The sequence below is a fragment of the Aristolochia californica genome, unplaced genomic scaffold (genome assembly GCF_029961685.1).
Source record: "Aristolochia californica isolate CCGP_79_NKW_82.1479 unplaced genomic scaffold, dmAriCali1.0.hap1 SCAF_7, whole genome shotgun sequence".
NCBI classification, from domain to species: domain Eukaryota; kingdom Viridiplantae; phylum Streptophyta; class Magnoliopsida; order Piperales; family Aristolochiaceae; genus Aristolochia; species Aristolochia californica.
In genome coordinates this window covers 7,540,498-7,560,510 of record NW_027182268.1, presented here as the reverse complement: position 1 = coordinate 7,560,510, position 20,013 = coordinate 7,540,498, and the positions used below count along the sequence as shown (strand labels likewise).

At 38.4% G+C, this 20,013-nt stretch overlaps 4 protein-coding genes across 4 annotated transcripts; all 4 read left to right on the top strand.

The window, feature by feature from the left end:
- The first annotated feature begins 876 nt into the window (after positions 1–876).
- LOC137936709 (transcription factor MYB124-like) lies at positions 877–6,672 on the top strand. Its single transcript, XM_068781546.1, has 12 exons — positions 877–2,044; positions 2,129–2,175; positions 2,271–2,327; positions 2,425–2,497; positions 3,343–3,398; positions 3,591–3,755; positions 3,854–4,035; positions 4,141–4,286; positions 4,409–4,551; positions 4,630–4,841; positions 4,952–5,097; positions 5,834–6,672. Exons 1-12 carry the CDS (start codon positions 1,985–1,987, stop codon positions 5,939–5,941), a joined length of 1,395 nt encoding a protein of 464 aa, XP_068637647.1. The 5' UTR covers positions 877–1,984; the 3' UTR covers positions 5,942–6,672.
- A 2,839-nt stretch (positions 6,673–9,511) lies between these two features.
- LOC137937604 (probable serine/threonine-protein kinase PBL3) lies at positions 9,512–13,537 on the top strand. Its single transcript, XM_068782702.1, has 6 exons — positions 9,512–9,763; positions 11,318–11,655; positions 11,729–11,864; positions 12,114–12,250; positions 12,530–12,653; positions 12,806–13,537. The coding sequence occupies exons 1-6, from the start codon at positions 9,700–9,702 to the stop codon at positions 13,270–13,272; spliced, it is 1,266 nt and encodes a 421-aa protein (XP_068638803.1). The 5' UTR covers positions 9,512–9,699; the 3' UTR covers positions 13,273–13,537.
- A 1,693-nt stretch (positions 13,538–15,230) lies between these two features.
- LOC137936073 (large ribosomal subunit protein uL13y-like) lies at positions 15,231–17,441 on the top strand. The gene is made up of 4 exons (XM_068780604.1): positions 15,231–15,584; positions 15,666–15,782; positions 15,863–15,950; positions 17,115–17,441. The coding sequence occupies exons 1-4, from the start codon at positions 15,313–15,315 to the stop codon at positions 17,256–17,258; spliced, it is 621 nt and encodes a 206-aa protein (XP_068636705.1). The 5' UTR covers positions 15,231–15,312; the 3' UTR covers positions 17,259–17,441.
- A 711-nt stretch (positions 17,442–18,152) lies between these two features.
- Positions 18,153–19,522, top strand: LOC137937886 (pentatricopeptide repeat-containing protein At4g21065-like). Its single transcript, XM_068783072.1, has 2 exons — positions 18,153–18,199; positions 18,295–19,522. The coding sequence occupies exon 2, from the start codon at positions 18,329–18,331 to the stop codon at positions 19,205–19,207; it is 879 nt and encodes a 292-aa protein (XP_068639173.1). The 5' UTR covers positions 18,153–18,199; positions 18,295–18,328; the 3' UTR covers positions 19,208–19,522.
- The last annotated feature ends 491 nt before the right edge of the window (positions 19,523–20,013 follow it).

Here is a 20,013-nt window from a genome sequence, read left to right as displayed (position 1 = left end):
TCTCGCCGTTCAAGTGACCTTGTGTTTAGAATTTTTTGAATTTTTAAAATCAATATAATTAAGAAAAAAATATTTTCATATTAAAATTTATATTATATTAAAAAATGGTATAATTATAAAATAAAATATTTTAGATGGTATAAATATGTTTTTTGTAGAGTTTAAGTAATAAATCAAATTTAAGGTATTTTTTGATAAATTAAATATAAAATAATAACATTTTCATAAATTAAATATAAATTAAATTTTATTAAATAAATTTAGGTTATTAATTTTTTCCGATGACTCTTTGTTCTCATGCATAAATAAATATACCAAAAACTCCTTACCTGTAAGGGTTTAAGTAAATCTTAAGTACCCATAACACTTGTTATGTGAAATTAATATGGGTAAATATTACTTGCACCGATTAATCAATTATTTTGGAACCTTCAATTAAAGAAATCTACTCCCATAATATATTTTTATATTTTAAAATATTTAGTTAAATAAAGTTTAATTATAGATATAGGTATTTGCAACTTCTTTTGAACCTCTAAAAAGAACAAAGAATTAATGAATTTTTTTAATATCTTTGATCTAATAGGGTTTTTTTCATAACCTAAAAATTTTAAATTATTTTTACTTAATAGTCGTTGAAAATTAAAAAAAACAATTTAAAAGCCGTTAACCTTACTCCGTTAGCGCAAACAACCGTCGGAAAAAGTCGGCATTTCCGTTAGGCCGTTGGTAGTCGTTCAAAAACCAAGACCAGACCGACAGTGGCAATCCCGTAGTTACGGATCCCCACGGTGTCATCTTGCAGAAACTCAAACACGATATAAAAACAAAGCCCCGATAAGAGGGAGCGTGTAAGAAAATCGATTACTACCATCATCGAGTAGCATCTGGAGACACCTCGTGAACGGCCCGGCCAGGGGGCGCTCCTCCGCGAGAGAAAGCTGAAAAGGCAGTCTTTCGTCTTCATTTCATTCATTCGCCACAGTAAAAGTGATTCACGAAGATTGCCCAATCTCCAGTTAAAACCAAAACAAAAACAGTTCAGATTTCTTTTCTGTTATTATTTTTTTTCCCTCCAGAAAGAGACCTTTGCGGCCCTGCGGTGTCGCTCCGCTATTAATATCCTCTCGTGGATTTCAGCGTTTTTTCAAACCATAACCAACGCGCGCAAAAGCCACTGCCGGAAAGAAATTGCATAAAAACCTAAATTTTTACAGATTTTTCGCCGCAAAGGTTTCGGATCATGCTCTCTGCTCTCGAAAGCACCGCCGCTCGTGTACTGTCTACGTATCCGCGACTGTAAAGAGGGATTTGGTGATCTGTAGACTTGTGGTTGATGCTTGTTCATGATTGGAATGTGTTTTTTGTCTCTGCTTTTGTTGATCTGGAAATTGGATGCGCATTTGGAGTGATTTGATTGCACTGGTTCGGTTTGGGTAGAGATCTAGGCTGCTTCCGGTGGACTCGTAGGTCGTTTAGTCTGTAGCGTTCCAGGATAGGAGGATAGATCTACGGAGTTTGAATCGGACTAGTTTGTGGTATTTGAAACTTTTATATAGCAAAAGAGAGAAATAAATCGGTGCCGGTGATTGTGGTTTGAGTTTGGGCAGGAGGTTCGGGAAATCATTACGAGAGTCTTTTGGGGATCGGATTTAGTCTTCTGGTTGATTGCTTTGTTTAGAGTAATATCTGTCTGGTCTTAGTTTGGAGGTGCCGGATTCGTATTGTTGCTATAGTTTTCAGCTCAGAGGTCGATAAGAGCCCCGAATCCTAGGTAATTCAGTTCGAAGAAATTGAGATCATGAGAAAACAGTATTTCTCTATGAAAAAAAGTATGTACTGCTTTTTACTTTTTCTTATACTAGAAAAAGGTTCGGAGCGCTTCATCATCGAGTAGAAAGTGTCTGCTTTAATATGCCTAGTGAAGTTGATAAGAGAAGTAGACAACGAGGAACGTGAGGAGGAAAACAGAGAATCCAAGACCATGAAGCTTAATGAAGCTCCCAAGCAGAAGGATCGGCACATTGTTACGTGGACGTCTCAGGTATAGTCGAGTTCCTTTTTCTCTTACCAACTCTCACGCTTCTGACGCTCTCTCCCTCTTCTAATGAAGAAATTTGAACTGCAGGAGGATGACATTCTCCGAGAGCAGATAGGCATCCTTGGAACTGAAAGGTACGGAGTCTTTTTTGTGCATTTTTTTAACAAGGAGATGACTCTTCATTGGAGATTTGCTAAAAGTGACAGTTTCTCTTTGCTCATCTGTCTAGTTGGACGGCTATTGCATCAAAATTCAAAGATAAAACTAGCAGGCAGTGCAGGAGAAGGTGGGTTGTTTATTTTATTTATTTATAGATTAAGGAATTTATAAAAAAAATCTCTTTTTCTGTTTATGATGATGAAGAAGGTGCAACACTGTTTCAGATGGTACACATATTTGAGTACAGAGTGCAAGAAGGGAGGTTGGTCACCGGAGGAAGACATGCTCTTATGTGAGGTAACAGCCAATAGCTTGCTTGGTTAAGATGAATTTGACCTGAAAATTAGATAGGCAGCATAGTTGCATAAGAGACGCTGTTGGATGTTCTACACACAACCAATGTTGAGCGTCTTTCTGCATAAGTGCCTAGGTGGGTTCACTTCATTTTGACTATTAGAGGTACTCTATGTGGTCATCGATGCTCTCACTGCTTCGAGTGCTTGTCCACAGTTGCATTTTTTTTCCCCATTATATGGTTTTCAGCCACTCGGTATTGGAAGGTATCAGTGTTAAAGTGTAATTTGACTTCTGGTTGTTACATGAGCTTATAGGAATCACTTTCTGTCTGAAGGTTTTTGATATTTTGTCATTTATTTTCACTTAAACATGGTCGTGTTGTTCTGAGTATATAAAACTGCTACTTGTGACATTGGCAGTGTCTGCTAGTATCAGTTTCTGTTTATGCGTTAACCCTAGCCAAATGATTGACAGTTTTCTATGGCTTACGCTGCTCCACAAGTGCAGAGAAAACCAAAAGATACTCATTGTTTTATGGCTTGTTCTGCTCCATAAATGCAGGAAAGCCCAAGAAAACCAAAAGATACTTATTGTTCTATGGTTTATTCTGCTCCATAAATCCAGAAATACCCTAGAAAGGGAAAAGCTATTCTCTTTTATATGGCTAATGATGCTCCCCATTGCAGCATCTTACAATTTTTCCAAGGCTTATGCTCATTTGACATTTCAGGCTGTTGTTTCTATGTCATTGTGTAACAAGGAAGCTGACTTAGACGTCACTTGGTGCTTCTATATGAGAACAAAAATTTATAGCTCTAATCTGACTTTGCAAGGATTATGTGCAGGCTCAAAAGATGTTTGGTAATAGATGGACTGAAATTGCAAAGGTGGTTTCAGGCAGGTAAGAGTTTATACAGCCTACTTTTCTTATTTGAATAAATCTTCATCATATTAGATAATTAACAAAAAAACAGGCACTCAAATCACAGCTAGAAGGATCTGTTGCACGAGAACTTGCCAATCTATTTGATAGGAAAAATAGCTACTTGAAAACCATAGATTGCCAACTCTTTCTTTTCCTATTTGAGTGCAGAACGGACAATGCTGTGAAGAACCGGTTCACTACTCTTTGCAAGAAACGAGCAAAACTTGAAGCATTATCAAAGGAGAACAGCAATTTATACATCAACCATAACAATAAAAGGGTCATATTGCAAGATGGGATATCTGGATCAACAAACCCACTTAAGAAGATCAGGTGAAGAAGAGATTTAACTCTTCACAACAAGCCAATAACATTTCAATTTTACAAATAGTATGTCTCAATGCATCTAAGGACAATTTCTTCATATGTAGGGTCCATATTGTTGAAGAAACAGAAAAATGCAGCACAAAAGAAAGACTGCAAGGGGAATGTGGAACAGGAACACAGCTCTTGAGGCCTCCTCTTGCTGTACTTGAACAGAACTTCAGCAATACAGAAAACTTGCAATCTCATCCTCACATCACCAAGGACATCGATGCAGCCCAGAGAGAAGGTAAGCTTTTGTATCTTAGTGAAACCTAGCTGAAACAGGATAAACCAAAAAGCAAATAAGAAACCTTAATTTTACTGATGTAACCTTTCCATCTTTTGAAAACAGTTGCGAGCAATAAGCTGCAAGGAACCTTTCTCAGAAAGGATGACCCAAAGATTATGGCCTTAATGCAGCAAGAAGAACTCCTCAGCTCACTTGCACTAAGAGTCAACACGGACAACTCCAACCAGAGTCTGGAGATTGCTTGGAAGGTGATAATAGCCTTAACCAAACTTATTTTCTTTCAAAGTAAAAGAGACTTTTACCCATTGCATGAGGCAGAATCAGTAACCTGAAACCTGAAACTTAAGTAATCATGTGGAATAAAAAACAGGAACTCCAAGATTTCTTGATTCAAACCGAAGAAAGTGAACTGTGGAGAAACAAGATAGCAGAAATGGACATTCTACTTGATGACTTCAAGGACTTGATAGAAGACTTTAAAAGTGGAAGCCCAGCATCTCGTCTTTCATGGAGGTAATTGGATGTCATAAACTTTTTAAGCACTTTTCCAGCACTGGACTGCTGTCCTAAGATTGGATTCTACATTTGTAGGCAACTTGATTTACAAGAGGAATCTCAGGGAAGTTCAGAACACAGCACCTATTCAACTAATCAATCACATGCTGGAGATGATCAAATAGAAACAAATCAAGCTGATGAATGTTCATTAGATTACAGTATGGACAATGGAATGGAGAAAAGTGGAGTACAGGATGGTGGAGGTGACAAAGAGCAGTTTAGTACCAAGACATGTGTTACAGAAGGTAAAAAATGTGGCTAGCCATCGCTTGTTTATTTCCTCCTGCACCCTAATCAAAACTTCGCATAAGCAGTTTTCCTTAATGTTCTTTCTTTCAATTTTTTTGGATTTTAGCAACTGGGCAACCAAGCGGAGAAGCCATAGATAGTCATGGAATTGCTCCTGTACTGCCAACAAGAGAGTACAGCTCCCCTGTTCAAATGATTCCACCATTCCAATCCTTCAAAGAGGGCATTCCAAGCCCTAAGTTTTCAGAGAGTGTAAGTTCCTCCTCATTCTACAGTCCTGATAATATGCCTGGTAGTAGGTTTGCTTCTACACATTAACTTCTAGGAAGTAAACAGACACACGTACTTAAATTTCATGAGTAGTACAGAAATAAGAAGGAATTTCATAGTTTCCTTGAGCAAACAGATACATGTACTTAAATTCCATATAGCTAACACTTTCTACGTGCTCCGTTCATGGTCCTACAACCATGAAAGGAGCGGATAATGTAACCAGATACTGAAAAAAAAAATTCCCCTGCTGCAAACAAACCTGACATGGAAAAAATGGAGGATGTGGTTGTTTGTCAAATTCTGTTAAGTGACATCTTTCTGTAAGAGATCCTGTTCCGACCTCAGTTTCCATGGAAGCAGCCAAACTGGAAAACCATGATTTGCCGAAGGAGCAGAAATTGAATGTCCGGTTCCAAAAAAATGGCAAGCTTTTTGAGAACCATTTTAAACTATGGAACATAATGATCAGCCAGGCCATTGAATGGCATGATGCACTTGGAACCTGGAAAAACCTAAGTTGTTTTGGCCTTTCTCAGATCAACACGGAATATTATCTTGCAGCTAATAAGACACATGATTGTACTTGGTGCAAGTTGTAAGCCTTAAAATGCAACATCTCTCCTAGAAGTAATTGAAATCCATTTTAGAAAAGTAAGCACTATTTACAAAAATTTCCGTTTATAACTAACAATTGGATTGCTGTGGCATATTTCAGGAGCGACAGTACTTGCTAAGAACACTGGGATTGGCATCTCCATCTGCGACTACAAACAGCCCCTGCCAACCACCATCTTGCCGAAGAGCACTACTCCACAGTCTCTGATCTACCAACAAGCCCCATATTTGTCTTGAACTCGATATTCAAGACAGTTTAAGAAGCTGATAGAACATCCTACCGGTAACTGATGTTAGTAAGGTGTGCCTTGTTTCCTAATCCTTTCTTCCCAGAAATTTTCCCATGCTTGAAGGTCTTTCCAACACAAATTTATTCTGTTCTTTGGTTGAAGATCTTCTTGATTTTCAGCAGTTTTTGCCCCAAAAACCTAGTAATTCTTGTTTGTGTCCAGTCTGAGCTTGCCTATGCTGCGTCCTTCTATATACCATGCTTTGAGTAGCTTCACAGAACCTGTTTTTTACTCGGGTATTTGTTTGCTAAACCAATTTATTCTTTCATCTGCTTTCCCTCCATTCGTCAGGTTTCTGTCATTACTTACCAGTTGTACATAAAACAACATAAGATCTTGTCTTGTCTTCCCAGAGTGTAAGTATGTGTTGTCGGCGTCATTTATTGTTCAGGTAAAACCTAAGCAAATATGAGAAAAAAAAAGAAAAAAATAAAAGGAAAAACAGAGATACAGTAGAAAGGAGAAACGGATCAACCAGTTAGAAATAGATCCTAATATGAAGTATTTTGGTGTGAAAGAGTACATACTACATAGAATAAGAGGTTTTTGTTTTGTTTTTTGTTTTTTTCAACCTTGTGAATGTAATTGGGTTGTTGTATTAAACATGGAATCTAATGGAAGTGAGAATCTGGTTTTGGTTTTGTGTGAACGAACGTTTCTCAGTTAATTTCTGCTTGTTTCTTTCCCCACATTAAAAATGAGGATCCAAGAAGAAGAAGAAGAAGACGAGAAGAAAAAGAAAACTAGTTTGTATAGGAGAAAGAACGATGGAGAGGAAGCAGTGATTCTGAAAGTCAGAGAAGTGAGGAAAGCAGTTTACTTACCAAGATTATAAGAGTTGAATTGGTCTGTTGCCTGCCTATTTCTTTCACTTGTCGGGAAGCGAGAGGCTTCGCTCTCTGGCCACTAGGTGACACTGTGCGCGAAAGAGAAGGGAAGGCAGTAAAATATGGTGGAGACTTGAGAGGAGAAAGTGGGAGAGGAAGACATCGTAATTATGACGAGCTTCACTTTTCGGTGGAAAGCGCTATTTGTAGTTCGGAAGAGAGAGCGAGGGAAGGCGAAACGAAATAAAGGTTGCATGAGCCGTTTGCAAAAGATCTCGATTCGAAACGGTTTCCCACCTCAACTCGAGTTAACGCGAAGCAGATAACGTATTACAGATATGTATCGTGTATCGGTTGAGACGGATCAAATTTCAGCTTGACTAATACATTTCTATCGGTCCCTGCAGGGAAGCCTAACAGCCGACACGTATTGAAAAGGAAGAGGAATCATGGTGAGGACCGGCTATGCCCTAAAAAGCGTAAACAAAAACTATCGAGTCATTCTCTTTCATCGACTCTTTCAAAGAGTGGAGTCAAGGAGTCAAGGAATCATTTCATTGTTAAGGACCCTTCAACGCGTTTGAGTAAAATCCTGAACAACTTCTTTGGACTCTTTGACATTATGTTTAATCCGTTCCAAAAGGCCTTCAAAAAGTTGACACATCTAATCAAAGGCCCCACACAAACTTACCCAACTTTTCTTAGTCCAGCATCTTTTCACCGGTCTTCACTCCACCGACGGTTTGTGATTTTAGTAGCTTCACTGAATATTCTACCCTTGACATGTCTTTGGTCTTGTTATTAATAGGCCAAGAACACCTTGAAAAAATTCCTTAGCACTAGGAATTGTCAATTGAAATTATTATATAGATTAGAGTCAATTCTTAAAACCAACCCCAAAAATGGTTTTTTTTACTTAAGAGTTCTATGCTAGACTATGGTAAATTTCGCGAAGGAACCTAGGCCCCCTTCGTGTTAGGAGTTCCAATTTGTAATTATATAAAATAGTTGAAGTTTGAATCATAGGTTTCACCTTTGACTTTGTCGAGCCTCGTTATAATATGCGTCGTGAATGAGTCTTGTTCATGTTAACAACGACTTTTGTAAAGTAAACACGTTTATATTATCAACTTACTTAATGGGAAAGAAAGTTTGTCAATTCTAACATACCAACAAATCGAAATTTAGGTTTGTCTTTCTTTTTGTAGTTCTCGTATTTTTATTTTAATAAAATATTTAATCTTAATAATATTTTTAGTGTCAGTTAAGAAGAGGGGAAAAAACAAAGACTAATGGGCATATTATCGATATGTATCAGATTTCGCTTTAGGCACATTGATACAAAGTTTGACTAATAGAGGAGATTATACTCTCTGAAATATGAAAATTCTAAAAATCCCTATTTATTAAGCATGACCATCAGCATTACATACTCGTGACATCATACCAATGTCATTCATACAAATTAAAAAAATTAATTAATTTTTATTTAACTAGGAAAATTTTAATTACTTATACACCCTTGTCAACTTCTATAATGAATATATGGGTTTAAGTCGTGTCTCATCTAAGTATTAAAAAAATAATTCTAATTGGATAAAAATTCAGATAAAATTAGGAAGTAAGGTCCCCCATGCCACGATTAGGAGCATTTTTATTTGAAGAAGAATATATTATTAAAATAAAAATGTATTAAAATTTTATTGAATATTATTTTTATTATTCTCGTGTGGTTGCCAGGTTGTTTATTTTTTCGTGTGAATACCTCTCTTCCTGATCAGAACGTGTGTAAAAAAGTCAACACACTCTTCCGCCGTTGTGTTTCCCACGTGGAAACCGCTTCCTTCTTTACCAAAATACCCCTATTATTTTCTTTTCGTATATACTTTCTTTTTTTAGTGAAGATGTTGGATATATTCGATAGAATTCTCATGGGGGAGGGCCACCCTCTCTTCTGCTAGTAGGTATATAGATTTTTTTTTATATATATATTGACAACCGAAACCCGTTATATAAGAGCCGATACACGCCTTGTATCCGTCCATAAACCCATACCGTATCGGGCATATCCCTAAGGAGAAATCTTAATAATGTATCACCAAATGCCGCCCTCGCTTAATTATTGGATAACATAGTTTAAAATATTAATTTTTTTACTAGTTTATGGTAAATATGGCATTTCAGTTTGGGGGGCCCACGTTATTACACGCAAGCACCCACCGTGTACGTGATGTAACGCGGCTGAGTCACTCTCACCGCCTTAGTCCTTGCTACTTTTCTAATTAAAAATTATCTGATTTTAATTTTCTCTTTTCTCAATTTTAAATATGGGAGAGGTGATTAAAATAAATTGTTTAATTCGTATGGTTTATTTATAATCCACGTCTTTCATTCGATGGGACCCATTTTAAGCTATCCATAAAGTTAAAGATCACTTTAATCGAGCAACATTAGCCTTTTGATTTAGAGCATTGAAGAGTTGAGATCATGTGGGTCCAGTAAATTTTTTTGAAGCTGTTATAAGAAAAAATAATTTAAATTTTTTTCCGGGAAAGTGGGATGTTTTCGTCATTGACCAGTTTGAATGTACTCGTTTATCGCCTTCCGGGAAGAACGCGTGCGAGTCGCTTCCATGACTTTTTTGACAAATTACGTCTTCTATTCACTCCTGCAGTCCATTCGTGGAGCAACTGTTTTTGTTTTTCAGCTTTTTTAGAGTACGCCGTTTCGAGAAGAGGGAAACGGGTAAGAGGGGGAAGTTCTTATCTGTTTTGTTTCTTCTGCCTAATTTCAGTTAAAAGTTTTCTATGGTTGGAGCTTGACGGGGAAGACCCATTTTTTGGAGTTCCATGGGCAACTGTTTGGATGCTTCAGCAGGAATTCAAAGCTCCCAGAGCTCTCAAAATACTTCCGGTACAGCTGACACGCTTCGTTTCTTCGTGTTTACTTTGAATTGTTGATATATGTCTTCTTTTGGGGGGGAGGGGAGAATTCATGTTTTTCCCGAGTTTATCATGTTATGGTGATGGGAATTTTATGTTGGGGTGGGTGATTTTATAGTTCTCTGCTCATTCGGTGGAATTTGGGAAAAATCCTAGTTTGTGGGCTGGGTTTAAGGTTGGAGATGGAAGAGTTTAGCTGGCTTTTGCTATTTGATTCGGTGTTGGGATTTTGAATTGGCTTTTACATCTTTGAAATCTGGGGCATATCGTTGTATTGGTGTTCGATATGCGAATTGAGCTGTGCACTCTCATGGTCTGGTATTTTTGGAAGTGCAGGACTTTAGTTTTGCTTCTAAGTTTGTTTCTCCTCTATCAGGTCCTTCTTCAGGTTTGGACCGGAAGTTTTCTCTGTTTTCTTTTCTTCGCTGAGGCTTTTAATGCCGATTTTTGTTGCGAAGTTGTTTCTCATTTTAATTAACTTTATGAATGTGGGTCACTGACTATTCCAGAATGGAATAAGTTCACTAAGCTTTTTTTTGTTTCGGTAGCTTCAGTTATGCTTAAAATGTTTCTATACTTCTATCATGGATATCCCTTGTATTGTTGTTGCTAACTTTACCTGTTATTTTCCATTTCCCTATCAAGAGAAGAAAGAAAAAAAGCCTTCTTGCTACCTTTTTTTTACATTTCCTGGTTTAATTTCCACCTGGGGTTTGTTTTTTTATGTGTATAACAACCTTTCTTTCTGTCCAAATTCACTGTGAAAATGGGATGCTCTTGGGTCTTTGATGGATGACTATTGACTATTTCAAGTGTGGAAGTTGTTTGTTAGGATATGGATGTGACGAACAGGCTCTTTTCCCCCAGTTAGCTGTCCAAGTATTAAAATTTCTGTAGTCTTGAATGTTTTATCCAGCTCAGTCTGTGGTTTTGTTTGAGAAGTTTCAGCAAAAGAGCTGTTTGACGGCTGCTTTAGAACTTAAAGACACTTCTTCAAATTCAAGATTCTCTATTTATTTCTTACATTCATACTTTCGGAAGGTGATTTTTCAATAACCAGTTAACTTTAGATGCATTTGCCAAGATAGCTGAAACTAACAATCCCTGAAAATTTTGTTGGAATTTTAGCAATCCTCCCTCCATGCTTTCATAACTCATGGAACTTGAAAGTCCATTCTTGAAAAAACCAATAGTCTAGGTTTGTTTACTTCAGGTATGTTTGTATTACTAATAGAAACAGCCAATGTAGTTGCCATGCATATATACTTGTTTCAAACTATAAGGTCATTCACAGATTCCATGACATGGCTATCCATGTTGTATCCCCAACACACAAGCTAGCCATTGCTGGCTTGAACTAATGCAAGTCTAGAGTCTACTGTACTGATATCATTTGTTTGGAATTAATAGTCTCCTACTATTTATACATGTGGATGTTTACATTTCTTTTGAAGTTATACTTTTCCTTTGAATCTGGGAATGTATCTAAAGATTTTGTGACTATCTTGTTTCTCCTTAAATTCAGATGCGTCAAAATCCACCAGCAGAACAGGTTTGTCTTCAAATGGCTCAAGCTTGACTGCCCCATCCTATAGTAGTAGAAGCCCTAATGGTCTACCTACTCCACGAACTGAAGGCCAGATTTTATCATCCTCAAACTTGAAAAACTTCTCCTTCAACGAGCTAAGAAATGCAACTAAAAATTTCCGGTCAGATAGTCTTCTTGGAGAAGGAGGCTTTGGGTATGTATTTAAAGGATGGATTGATGAGCAAACATATGCTGCTTCAAGGCCTGGGGCTGGAATGGTTGTTGCTGTCAAAAAGCTTAAACCAGAGAGTTTCCAAGGTCACAAGGAGTGGTTGGTAAGTGAATTTGCCTTCTTTTTTTTTTGTTATTTATTTTAATATATTAATTAGGTTGCATTGGTTTGTGCAGACAGAGGTTAATTATCTTGGCCAACTTCACCATCCAAATCTTGTTAGACTCATTGGATACTGTTCAGAGGGCGAAAATCATCTATTGGTCTATGAGTACATGGCTAAGGGCAGTTTGGAGAATCACCTGTTTAGAAGTAATCTGCTTATCTATTCATCATTAGTTTTTAATTACTATGATAAAAAATTTCTAGTTTTATGTATCTGTTGGCTTTGTCCACTTGAGGTTTTATGATGGGCTGGACAAAATTCTAATGTTTTTAATGCTTTATGGTTTAGCTCTGATAGTCTCGCCTGTAGTATGGAATATATCTTTAAGAACATGGAGCGGATACTTTTACTCTTTTGCATCTTGGTCTCTCTCACACTGTTTTGTCTTTTTGCAGGAGGGGCTCGGCCTCTTTCTTGGGCAATAAGGATCAAAGTTGCAATTGATGCTGCACGGGGACTTTTATTTTTGCATGATGCTGAATCTCAAGTTATATATAGAGACTTTAAAGCCTCAAATATCCTTCTCGATGCAGTATGCTCTAGTCTATCCCTCTATCTACTAACAAATGGACTTGTCCATCGCTCTACCTTTATTTTTATTTGATGATTGAATAAGAGCTTTTAGTAGAAAGACCATTAGGATGGTCTCGTTTGAGTTGATGGGAGGATGGAATCTCCCTGACTTGACATTAAGCTCTTCTTTGCCATGGACAGATCAGTTGCTCTGAATCTGCAGATACAATAATACAAGTAAATCATGATTGAACCATCGGAGTCTCAAGAATTTACTTGGTTCTATTTGCCGATGCAGGATTTTAATGCTAAGCTTTCCGATTTTGGATTGGCGAAGGCTGGGCCAACTGGAGATAATACCCATGTCTCCACACAAGTAATGGGAACTCAAGGCTATGCAGCACCCGAATACATTGCCACAGGTTTGTTTCTATATTTGCTGCTTCAAATAGGAATTAAAGTCTTTAAGTTAATATTGATTGTATTAGATGCTTCCTACAGTCAATCATTTAGTTTTTAACTAACATGAAGAAAGCTAAAAAATGATGCTAACATTTCAGTGACTGATTAACAGGTCGTTTATCTTCTAAGAGTGATGTTTACAGCTTTGGTGTTGTGTTATTGGAGCTATTGACTGGGCGTAGGGCCCTTGATAAAGGCAAATTAGGAATAGAACAAAAGTTGGTTGACTGGGCAAAACCATTTCTGAGTGACAAGCGAAAGCTATTCCGTGTAATGGACTCCAAGTTGGAAGGTCAGTACCCTCAAAAAGCGGCACACCAAGTCGCCACTCTTGCAGTGCAGTGCCTTTACTCAGAAGCCAAAATGAGACCACGGATGGCCGAAGTCTTAGCCACATTAGAGCAGCTTCAAACTGCAAAAACTTCCTCAAAAGCTTCCCAAGTGCGACATCAACCGGCTTCTAATCCAGTCCGGAAGTTCCCAGCAAGACCCCTCCCTTCACCATTGCACATCACACCGGTTGCATCCCCACTACGGTCTCCGTTACCGACCTACAGGCAATCGCCGCGAGTGCATTAAGCTACAAAACAAACATTGCCACATGAAGTTCAAATCTTTTCCACATTATACTTGGCTATGCATTTTGCATCATATTTTTTTGGCCCTCTTTGTTTAGTGGTAGGAGGTGGGGGGGCTTTACTTCATATGTTTGTCGAGTTATTATAGCTGCTTGCATTAGTAGACTATCACTTCCGTTCAATATGGCTTTGTATGATTACAGATTATGGTTTTCTTTGTCTAGTTTATTGTGAAGGGCAGGTATCATCCTATGTTTCTGATCTCATTCAGTCTTTGCTTTGTGCATTTGAGCCAACTGGTTTCAGTGGAAGACATCCGCCATCCTTCCCCAAATCGAGTTTCTTGACCCAGGAAAACCTACTCGACTCAGATTTTATTGTGGCCGCGTTTGAGTCATGATTCCATGAGTAAGGCTCTGGTGGGTGGTAGCTTTCAGCACATTGTGGGAAGAAATTACAGAGGTTGCTAGAGTCCTGTCTCTGGGTTCAGACCTGCAACCCGTTTACTGTCTAGGAATTGGATATCTGATCGAGACTCCTAAACTCCAAAGGATAAGTCAATATGTGTAATTCACAGGTGCCCTAGAAGTTCTGAAGAAACTTATAGGTGAGTTGGGAAAAAAAACGAGTTTGAACCCTGAGTCAAGTATGTATCATCCGAATTTGAACCAGATTGCCCTCTTTAAACACCAAAAGGTATATATTCTAATTAATTAAAATTTATCTTAAAATGCTCCATAATCCATATCGATCCTTAGATCCCAAGATTAATCGCATTATATAACACTACATTGGCAATGTCATAGTCGATTCATTTGAGATGTCTCAAAGATTTTAACATGGTTTTACCCTCGTCTTTCCTCATGAAAAAGGTCGGATTTTCAACTTTGTCCCTACTCCGTCATGTTTTCTTTATAATACATATTTCCAAAAAGTCATTTAAATAAAATCCTATTACTATTAATGACTTACTAGAAAATTACAAGAAATATTTTAATTTTTTTAAGAAAATTAAATGGACCTCTTATTGCCTCTTCTAGTAAAATAAATAAAAATTAATAATCAATCTAATATATTACTATACTTATTGATAAATTTTTAATCAAATAAAATGTCAAACACAAAATTGCTATGAAAATTGCCTCATGCTAAAAGTATTACAATATCAATTGTCAAATACTTATTCAAAAAATTTCTATACGGTTTTCTAGCCCATCTTGGCAGGAAAATCTTACTCAGAAAATTATATGATTTTTTAATAAGAATTTTCAATTAGAAACATGTTTTAAAAAAACATGACACACTAATAATCCCTAGAAACGTATTTCTACTAAAATGTTTTTTCAATTTCTTCAAGAGCCATGAGGAAGGGGTCTAGCGATGCCGGAGAGGATATGTCATTAAGGATGACGGCGGCGACGAAAACAGAGGCGAAGGCAGACGAGGGGAGGAAGAAATCGAAGGGAAAAAATGGAACCAAGCAATGGCGAAGGCGGCCAGCGAGCAACTGTAGACGGCGACAACAAAGGACGGAGGAGCTCGGTGGTGACGAGGGGAGCCCCCCCCCCCCCCCCCCCCCCCGCTCTCCTGAGTCCTGACTCTCGAGCCAATTAATGAGCCAGCTCGTGAGTTTTCGAACCAAACCATGGTTCGGTCGAGCTCGGCTCGTTAATACAAACGAGTTTTATCTGGATCTCAAACTCCAAATAAATTGAATCGAATTAAGCCGCTCGAGAACCGGCTCAGTTCAATGCCACCCTACCCGCATTTAACTGGTGTGGGATGGCCAACGCTGGCCTCTGTTTATGGTGAGTTGATGTCACACACTCATGGGCCTTCCGCTTATAAATCGATCTGGGCCATGTGGATGAGCCTCGACCTGAAAGCCCGGAATCTGGTGAAAAAACTAAAAAATGAGTAACATCTATCTTATATAAAAACCCTATACTTCAGCGAAGAGAAACCCTAAAAGCCGCTCCCCTACCTCTGCTAAGTGCTTCTGCAAGGCCGTCACCGGAGGAGAGACCGAGACAGGAGAAAAATGGTGTCCGGCTCCGGAATCTGCACCCACCGAGTGGTGGTGGACGCTCGCCACCACATGCTCGGCCGTCTGGCTTCGATCCTGGCCAAAGAGCTTCTCAACGGCCAGAGAGTTGTTGTGGTCCGCTGCGAGGAGATCTGCCTTTCCGGCGGTCTTGTCCGGCAGAAGATGAAGTACCATCGTTTCCTCCGCAAGCGCATGAACACCAAGCCATCCCACGGTCCCATTCACTTCCGTGCTCCGTCAAAGATTCTCTGGAGGACTATTAGAGGGTAGCGTTTCTCATCGTCTATACATGTGGCTTGTCATGGATTTTCCATTCTCTGAACAATTTTGTTTTATTTGTCCTCTAGTATGATTCCGCACAAGACAAAGCGTGGTGCTGCTGCGCTTGCTCGTTTCAAGGCTTACGAGGGTGTTCCTCCTCCGTACGATAAGATGAAGAGGATGGTTATTCCCGACGCGCTGAAGTGAGTAATTTTTTTTTATGCTTGCTAATCTTTTTGCCTTCTGCTTATGATTGCTGATGGATGTGTGATGTTATTAACAGGGTTTTGAGGCTTCAAGCCGGTCACAAGTATTGTTTGTTGGGTAGGCTCTCCTCTGAAGTTGGATGGAATCACTACGATACGATCAAGGTTAGCTTCATTTACCACTCTGTTTGCACTATTCAAATGTTATGTTCTCCTTAACCGTTCTGGGTGATTTTTCGTTCATTTACTAAATGCTCATTCCTTCCCGTACATGTTATAATTTTAGTTCGATTAATGCAGCACTTTGAGGTTACTTAGTGGGTGGTTTTATGGTCAAATTAAGCTGCTCGTTATTTGTCCTGAGTTTAGTTGTGCGACTCCAATTAGGCTATTACTTAAATAACTGTATTCATGTTTTTTTTAATTCATTATCAATTTTTTATTGTTTTAATTCATTTAAAAGAAATGTTATTGCTTGAATCGACAAACAAATTGATTCATGGAGTATGCATCGATTAAAATACTACGCATGTTTTTCTGTAAGAAAACGAACTTCATCTTACTTGGGCTGTAGGCTTGTAGATAATACCCAAGCTAACCTTCTGAATGAAACAAATCATGCTCAACATTTTTGGTACAACTGTGGTTAGTTGTGGAGTGGCTCGTTGCCTTGTGGGAACCTAAAACCTCTCTTTGCCCCTCACTCCAGTGTAGCTCTCTAATAGAAAATACAGAATGGAGTTAAGACATGTACACAGCATCAGTTGATGCTGGAATCTAGCTAGCTTTTCAAGCAAATGCAGTCACCTTTGTATTGTGTAGTCCTGTTTTATCAGTTTCTCTCTCCTCTTTTTGTTATCTTATCTTAATTATCTATGGTTATCCATGTTTATAGACATTCTAAAGTTAGTGTGAATTTGTTATGTTGTCCTTTTGCCTTCAACGAATTGATGATTTCTTCTTTGATACTTCATAGATTTATATCCCTTGTGATTACTATGTTATTCCATGTTTTTCTTATGTGTTATTATCAGAGTTGCTTGACATCTGTTCGTTTCTTTGTGAGTTCTTGGGATACCATTGATGACTTATGTTTACTAGTGTACATGTTAGCTCTAAGCTTCTTTGGTAACCGGTGTAGTTTCCCCCAAAGTTCAGTTGCTTGTGACGCCATCAGTTTCTCATTTTCTAGAGCATACTTGCTGTTGTTATTATTACCCATATTCTCTGTTTTTTGTTCCTTCTCTGTTTTCTATATTTTGAATGATATTGTTTAGGTAGAGAATGTTTTTCAGAGTCTAATGGAAGTATTGTTTTTTTTAATATCAGGAGTTGGAGGAAAAGAGGAAACAGAGGTCTCAGGTTACTTACGAAAGGAAGAAGCAGCTTGCCAAGCTCAGGAAGAAGGCAGAGGCAGCTGCTGAAGAGCGACTAGGCTCCCAACTTCAAATTCTTGAACCAATTAAGTACTAGGAAGGAGAAGTGAAAAAAATATCACGTTTTAATTTGGTTTTTGCGAATTGTGTTCAATTTTGGCGGTTTTCACATTGGCGAATCTCATCTTGTAGCCAATAGCTGACTCGATAGTGAACTTTTCTGTAGTACTTTTGGTGCTATTTACTCATAAAATTGGATTTAAGTTGCTTGCTTTTGAAATACTTGTAAGCTTGTCGTTTCATATTGCCGGTTGAGTGATATTAGTTTTAGACGAGCTTCACGATGGCGGAACAGAATTGAGTAATTTTTCAGGAATCCTTCAAGCACAATCCCAAGCTTTACGTATTAAAAATGTAGAATCTCCTAATAAATAATCTGGAATTCGTGATCTTCCGTCCTGCCCTCCTGAGCTTGACGTAATATTATTTCTTACTCAAGAGGTGAGCACTGAAGAAAGGTCGATGCCAGTGATGAGGTTGGGCGTGTTGGCTTCTCCCTGTCGAATCTGGCCAGATGCATACAAATGGAATACCATCATGAGAGGCTTTCTGGAGGGAAAGAAACCAGAGCAAGCATATATGGTTTATAACGAAATAAGAAGGAAAGGAGTGGGAGTAGACAGTCATACATTTCTCTTTCTTCTCAAAGCATCTGGGCTTATATCAAGCGCTTTTGCTGGGAAACAAGTACATGGGCAGATATTCAAAATGGGTTATCGTTCACAGGTTGTCCTTCAGACAGCGGTTCAGCAAATGTATGGTCTGTTAGGCAGCCTTGAGCATGCGCAGAGAGTGTTTGATGAAACTCCTGAAAGAGATTTGGCACAGTGGAACGCTATTATCAGTACATATGCCCGATGGAACCGCCCTTTTCAGGTTCTTCAGATATCATGTACGATGATAAGAGAGCAGGTGAGACCCAACGGGATGACTGCTGTTGGTACTTTATCTGCTTGTTCTTCCCTTGGTCTTCTTCAGGTAGGAAAACTTGTCCATGGCTATTTAATCAAGTGCTGCACAGATTTTGACATGTTCGTTTCTAATGCTTTAATTGACATGTACATGAGCTGCAGGAGTGTGTATCATGCTCGCCAGGTTTTTGAGACAATGCCGAGTAAAAATGTGATCTCTTGGACTTCTTTAATTGATGGGTATAATTACAATGACAGTCCATTTGAGGCATTGTCTGTATTCAAGGAAATGGAGTCTAAACTAGTGGAACCTGATGAAGTGACCTTGTTAGGCTTGGTTTCAATCTGTTCCAAGCTGGGAAGCTTTGAGAAAGCACAATGGGCTGATGAATACATACAAAAAAGGGGATGTGAGCCGACGATACATATCACAAATGCTCTCATTGACATGCATGCAAAATGTGGCAACATTGAAAAGGCATGTCGAATTTTCGACAGAACAGTGAATAGAACACTGGTAACATGGACAACTATGATACAAGGACTAGGAGTTCATGGACACGGGATTGAGGCACTTGTTCGATTCTCTCAGATGCAGAGAGAGGGATTTAAACCAGATGCAGTTTTGTTTCTTTGCACATTATGTGCTTGTAGTCATGCAGGGTTGGTGGATGAAGGGATAAATTGTTTCAGATCCATGACAGAAGATTACAGTATAGTGCCATGGATGGATCACTACGGATCCTTGGTGGATCTTCTATGTAGAGCTCAGCAAGTAGACAAAGCCTTCCAGTTTGTAGAGCGTATGAACTCCGAGCCTGATGAAAGAATATGGCGAGCTTTGCTCAGAGCATGTAAGGAGAAAGGTGATTTTGTTGTGGCAAGGAAGTTGATCATCCGTTTACTAGACTTGGAGCCTCAGTATAGTGGAAATTATGTGCTTGCATCAAATCTGTTTGCAGCCACAGGTGAATGGGACGAAGTCAAGAGAATAAGAGAAGAAATGTCAAGTGCCAGAGTTGCAAAAACGGATTCTGCTTATAGTTTTGTTGAACTAGCAACCTTCCAACACTAACTTGTTCTGCCTGTACTAGTCTGACTCGGGAGAAAAGAATTACAACTGCATCAGTGGGGAGACACTATACAGACATAGTACCATAAGATGAGGAAGTTCATGAAATCACCCGGGAACCAACCCAGTTTCATCAGATACAAGTAAGAGAATGCTTCTTCAGGTAATCCTTTACTTTCTGGAGTTTTAGTTGAGATGTTCAGGGAAGAGAGCAGGCACAGATTTCTTGTTTGGCTGTATAAAATTAAGCTTTTAAGTGTCAACAAGTTCCATGAGAGAGAAGTGGGTAAATATTAATGAAGGTACATGTCATATAAAATGAAACACAATTCAAGCCACCTATCTTGACTGAGTCTAATTAGATGCTTCTTTTTCTTCTGATGAACATTCAACTTCTTTCGATTTGGATGGTTTACAAAATGGATGTTTCCATTGCCTTTTCTCTCTCCTATCAATTAGACATTGCCTGACCATCAAGGCCTCCTCTTTATGTTTTCGTGCTCTTGGCGGTTCGATTTTCCTTTGGAGCTTGTTGGGCTGCAATATATACTAAATGCATTTCATTAATAACGATCTTGAACTAAAATAATAATGAATATATAACATAAATATAAATACAAATAATTTTTATAAAGATTTTTTTTTTTACGTGAGCAGCCGTTCAGATGCTTCCACTGTAAACACGACAAGCGCATCCGTGACTGGAATCATTTCCAGATTTCCACAGCAGTCGGTTATTTACCGAGTCAGCCTTATCCTCTTTCTAATTGAAAATGCAATCTTTATCCCGAAAAATCTCAATTTTGGAA

Bases quoted from the DNA above. Each gene is read 5' to 3' on its own strand.
- LOC137936709 (XM_068781546.1), top strand. From the start codon at position 1,985: ATGAAGCTTAATGAAGCTCCCAAGCAGAAGGATCGGCACATTGTTACG. The intron at 2,328-2,424 runs GTGGGTTGTTTA...ACACTGTTTCAG, and splicing joins AGCAGGCAGTGCAGGAGAAG to ATGGTACACATATTTGAGTA. The intron at 4,036-4,140 runs GTAAGCTTTTGT...TTTTGAAAACAG, and splicing joins CGATGCAGCCCAGAGAGAAG to TTGCGAGCAATAAGCTGCAA.
- LOC137937604 (XM_068782702.1), top strand. From the start codon at position 9,700: ATGGGCAACTGTTTGGATGCTTCAGCAGGAATTCAAAGCTCCCAGAGC. The intron at 12,251-12,529 runs GTATGCTCTAGT...TTGCCGATGCAG, and splicing joins CAAATATCCTTCTCGATGCA to GATTTTAATGCTAAGCTTTC. The intron at 12,654-12,805 runs GTTTGTTTCTAT...ACTGATTAACAG, and splicing joins ACCCGAATACATTGCCACAG to GTCGTTTATCTTCTAAGAGT.
- LOC137936073 (XM_068780604.1), top strand. From the start codon at position 15,313: ATGGTGTCCGGCTCCGGAATCTGCACCCACCGAGTGGTGGTGGACGCT. The intron at 15,585-15,665 runs GTAGCGTTTCTC...TTTGTCCTCTAG, and splicing joins CTCTGGAGGACTATTAGAGG to TATGATTCCGCACAAGACAA. The intron at 15,951-17,114 runs GTTAGCTTCATT...TTTTAATATCAG, and splicing joins ATCACTACGATACGATCAAG to GAGTTGGAGGAAAAGAGGAA.
- LOC137937886 (XM_068783072.1), top strand. From the start codon at position 18,329: ATGCCGAGTAAAAATGTGATCTCTTGGACTTCTTTAATTGATGGGTAT.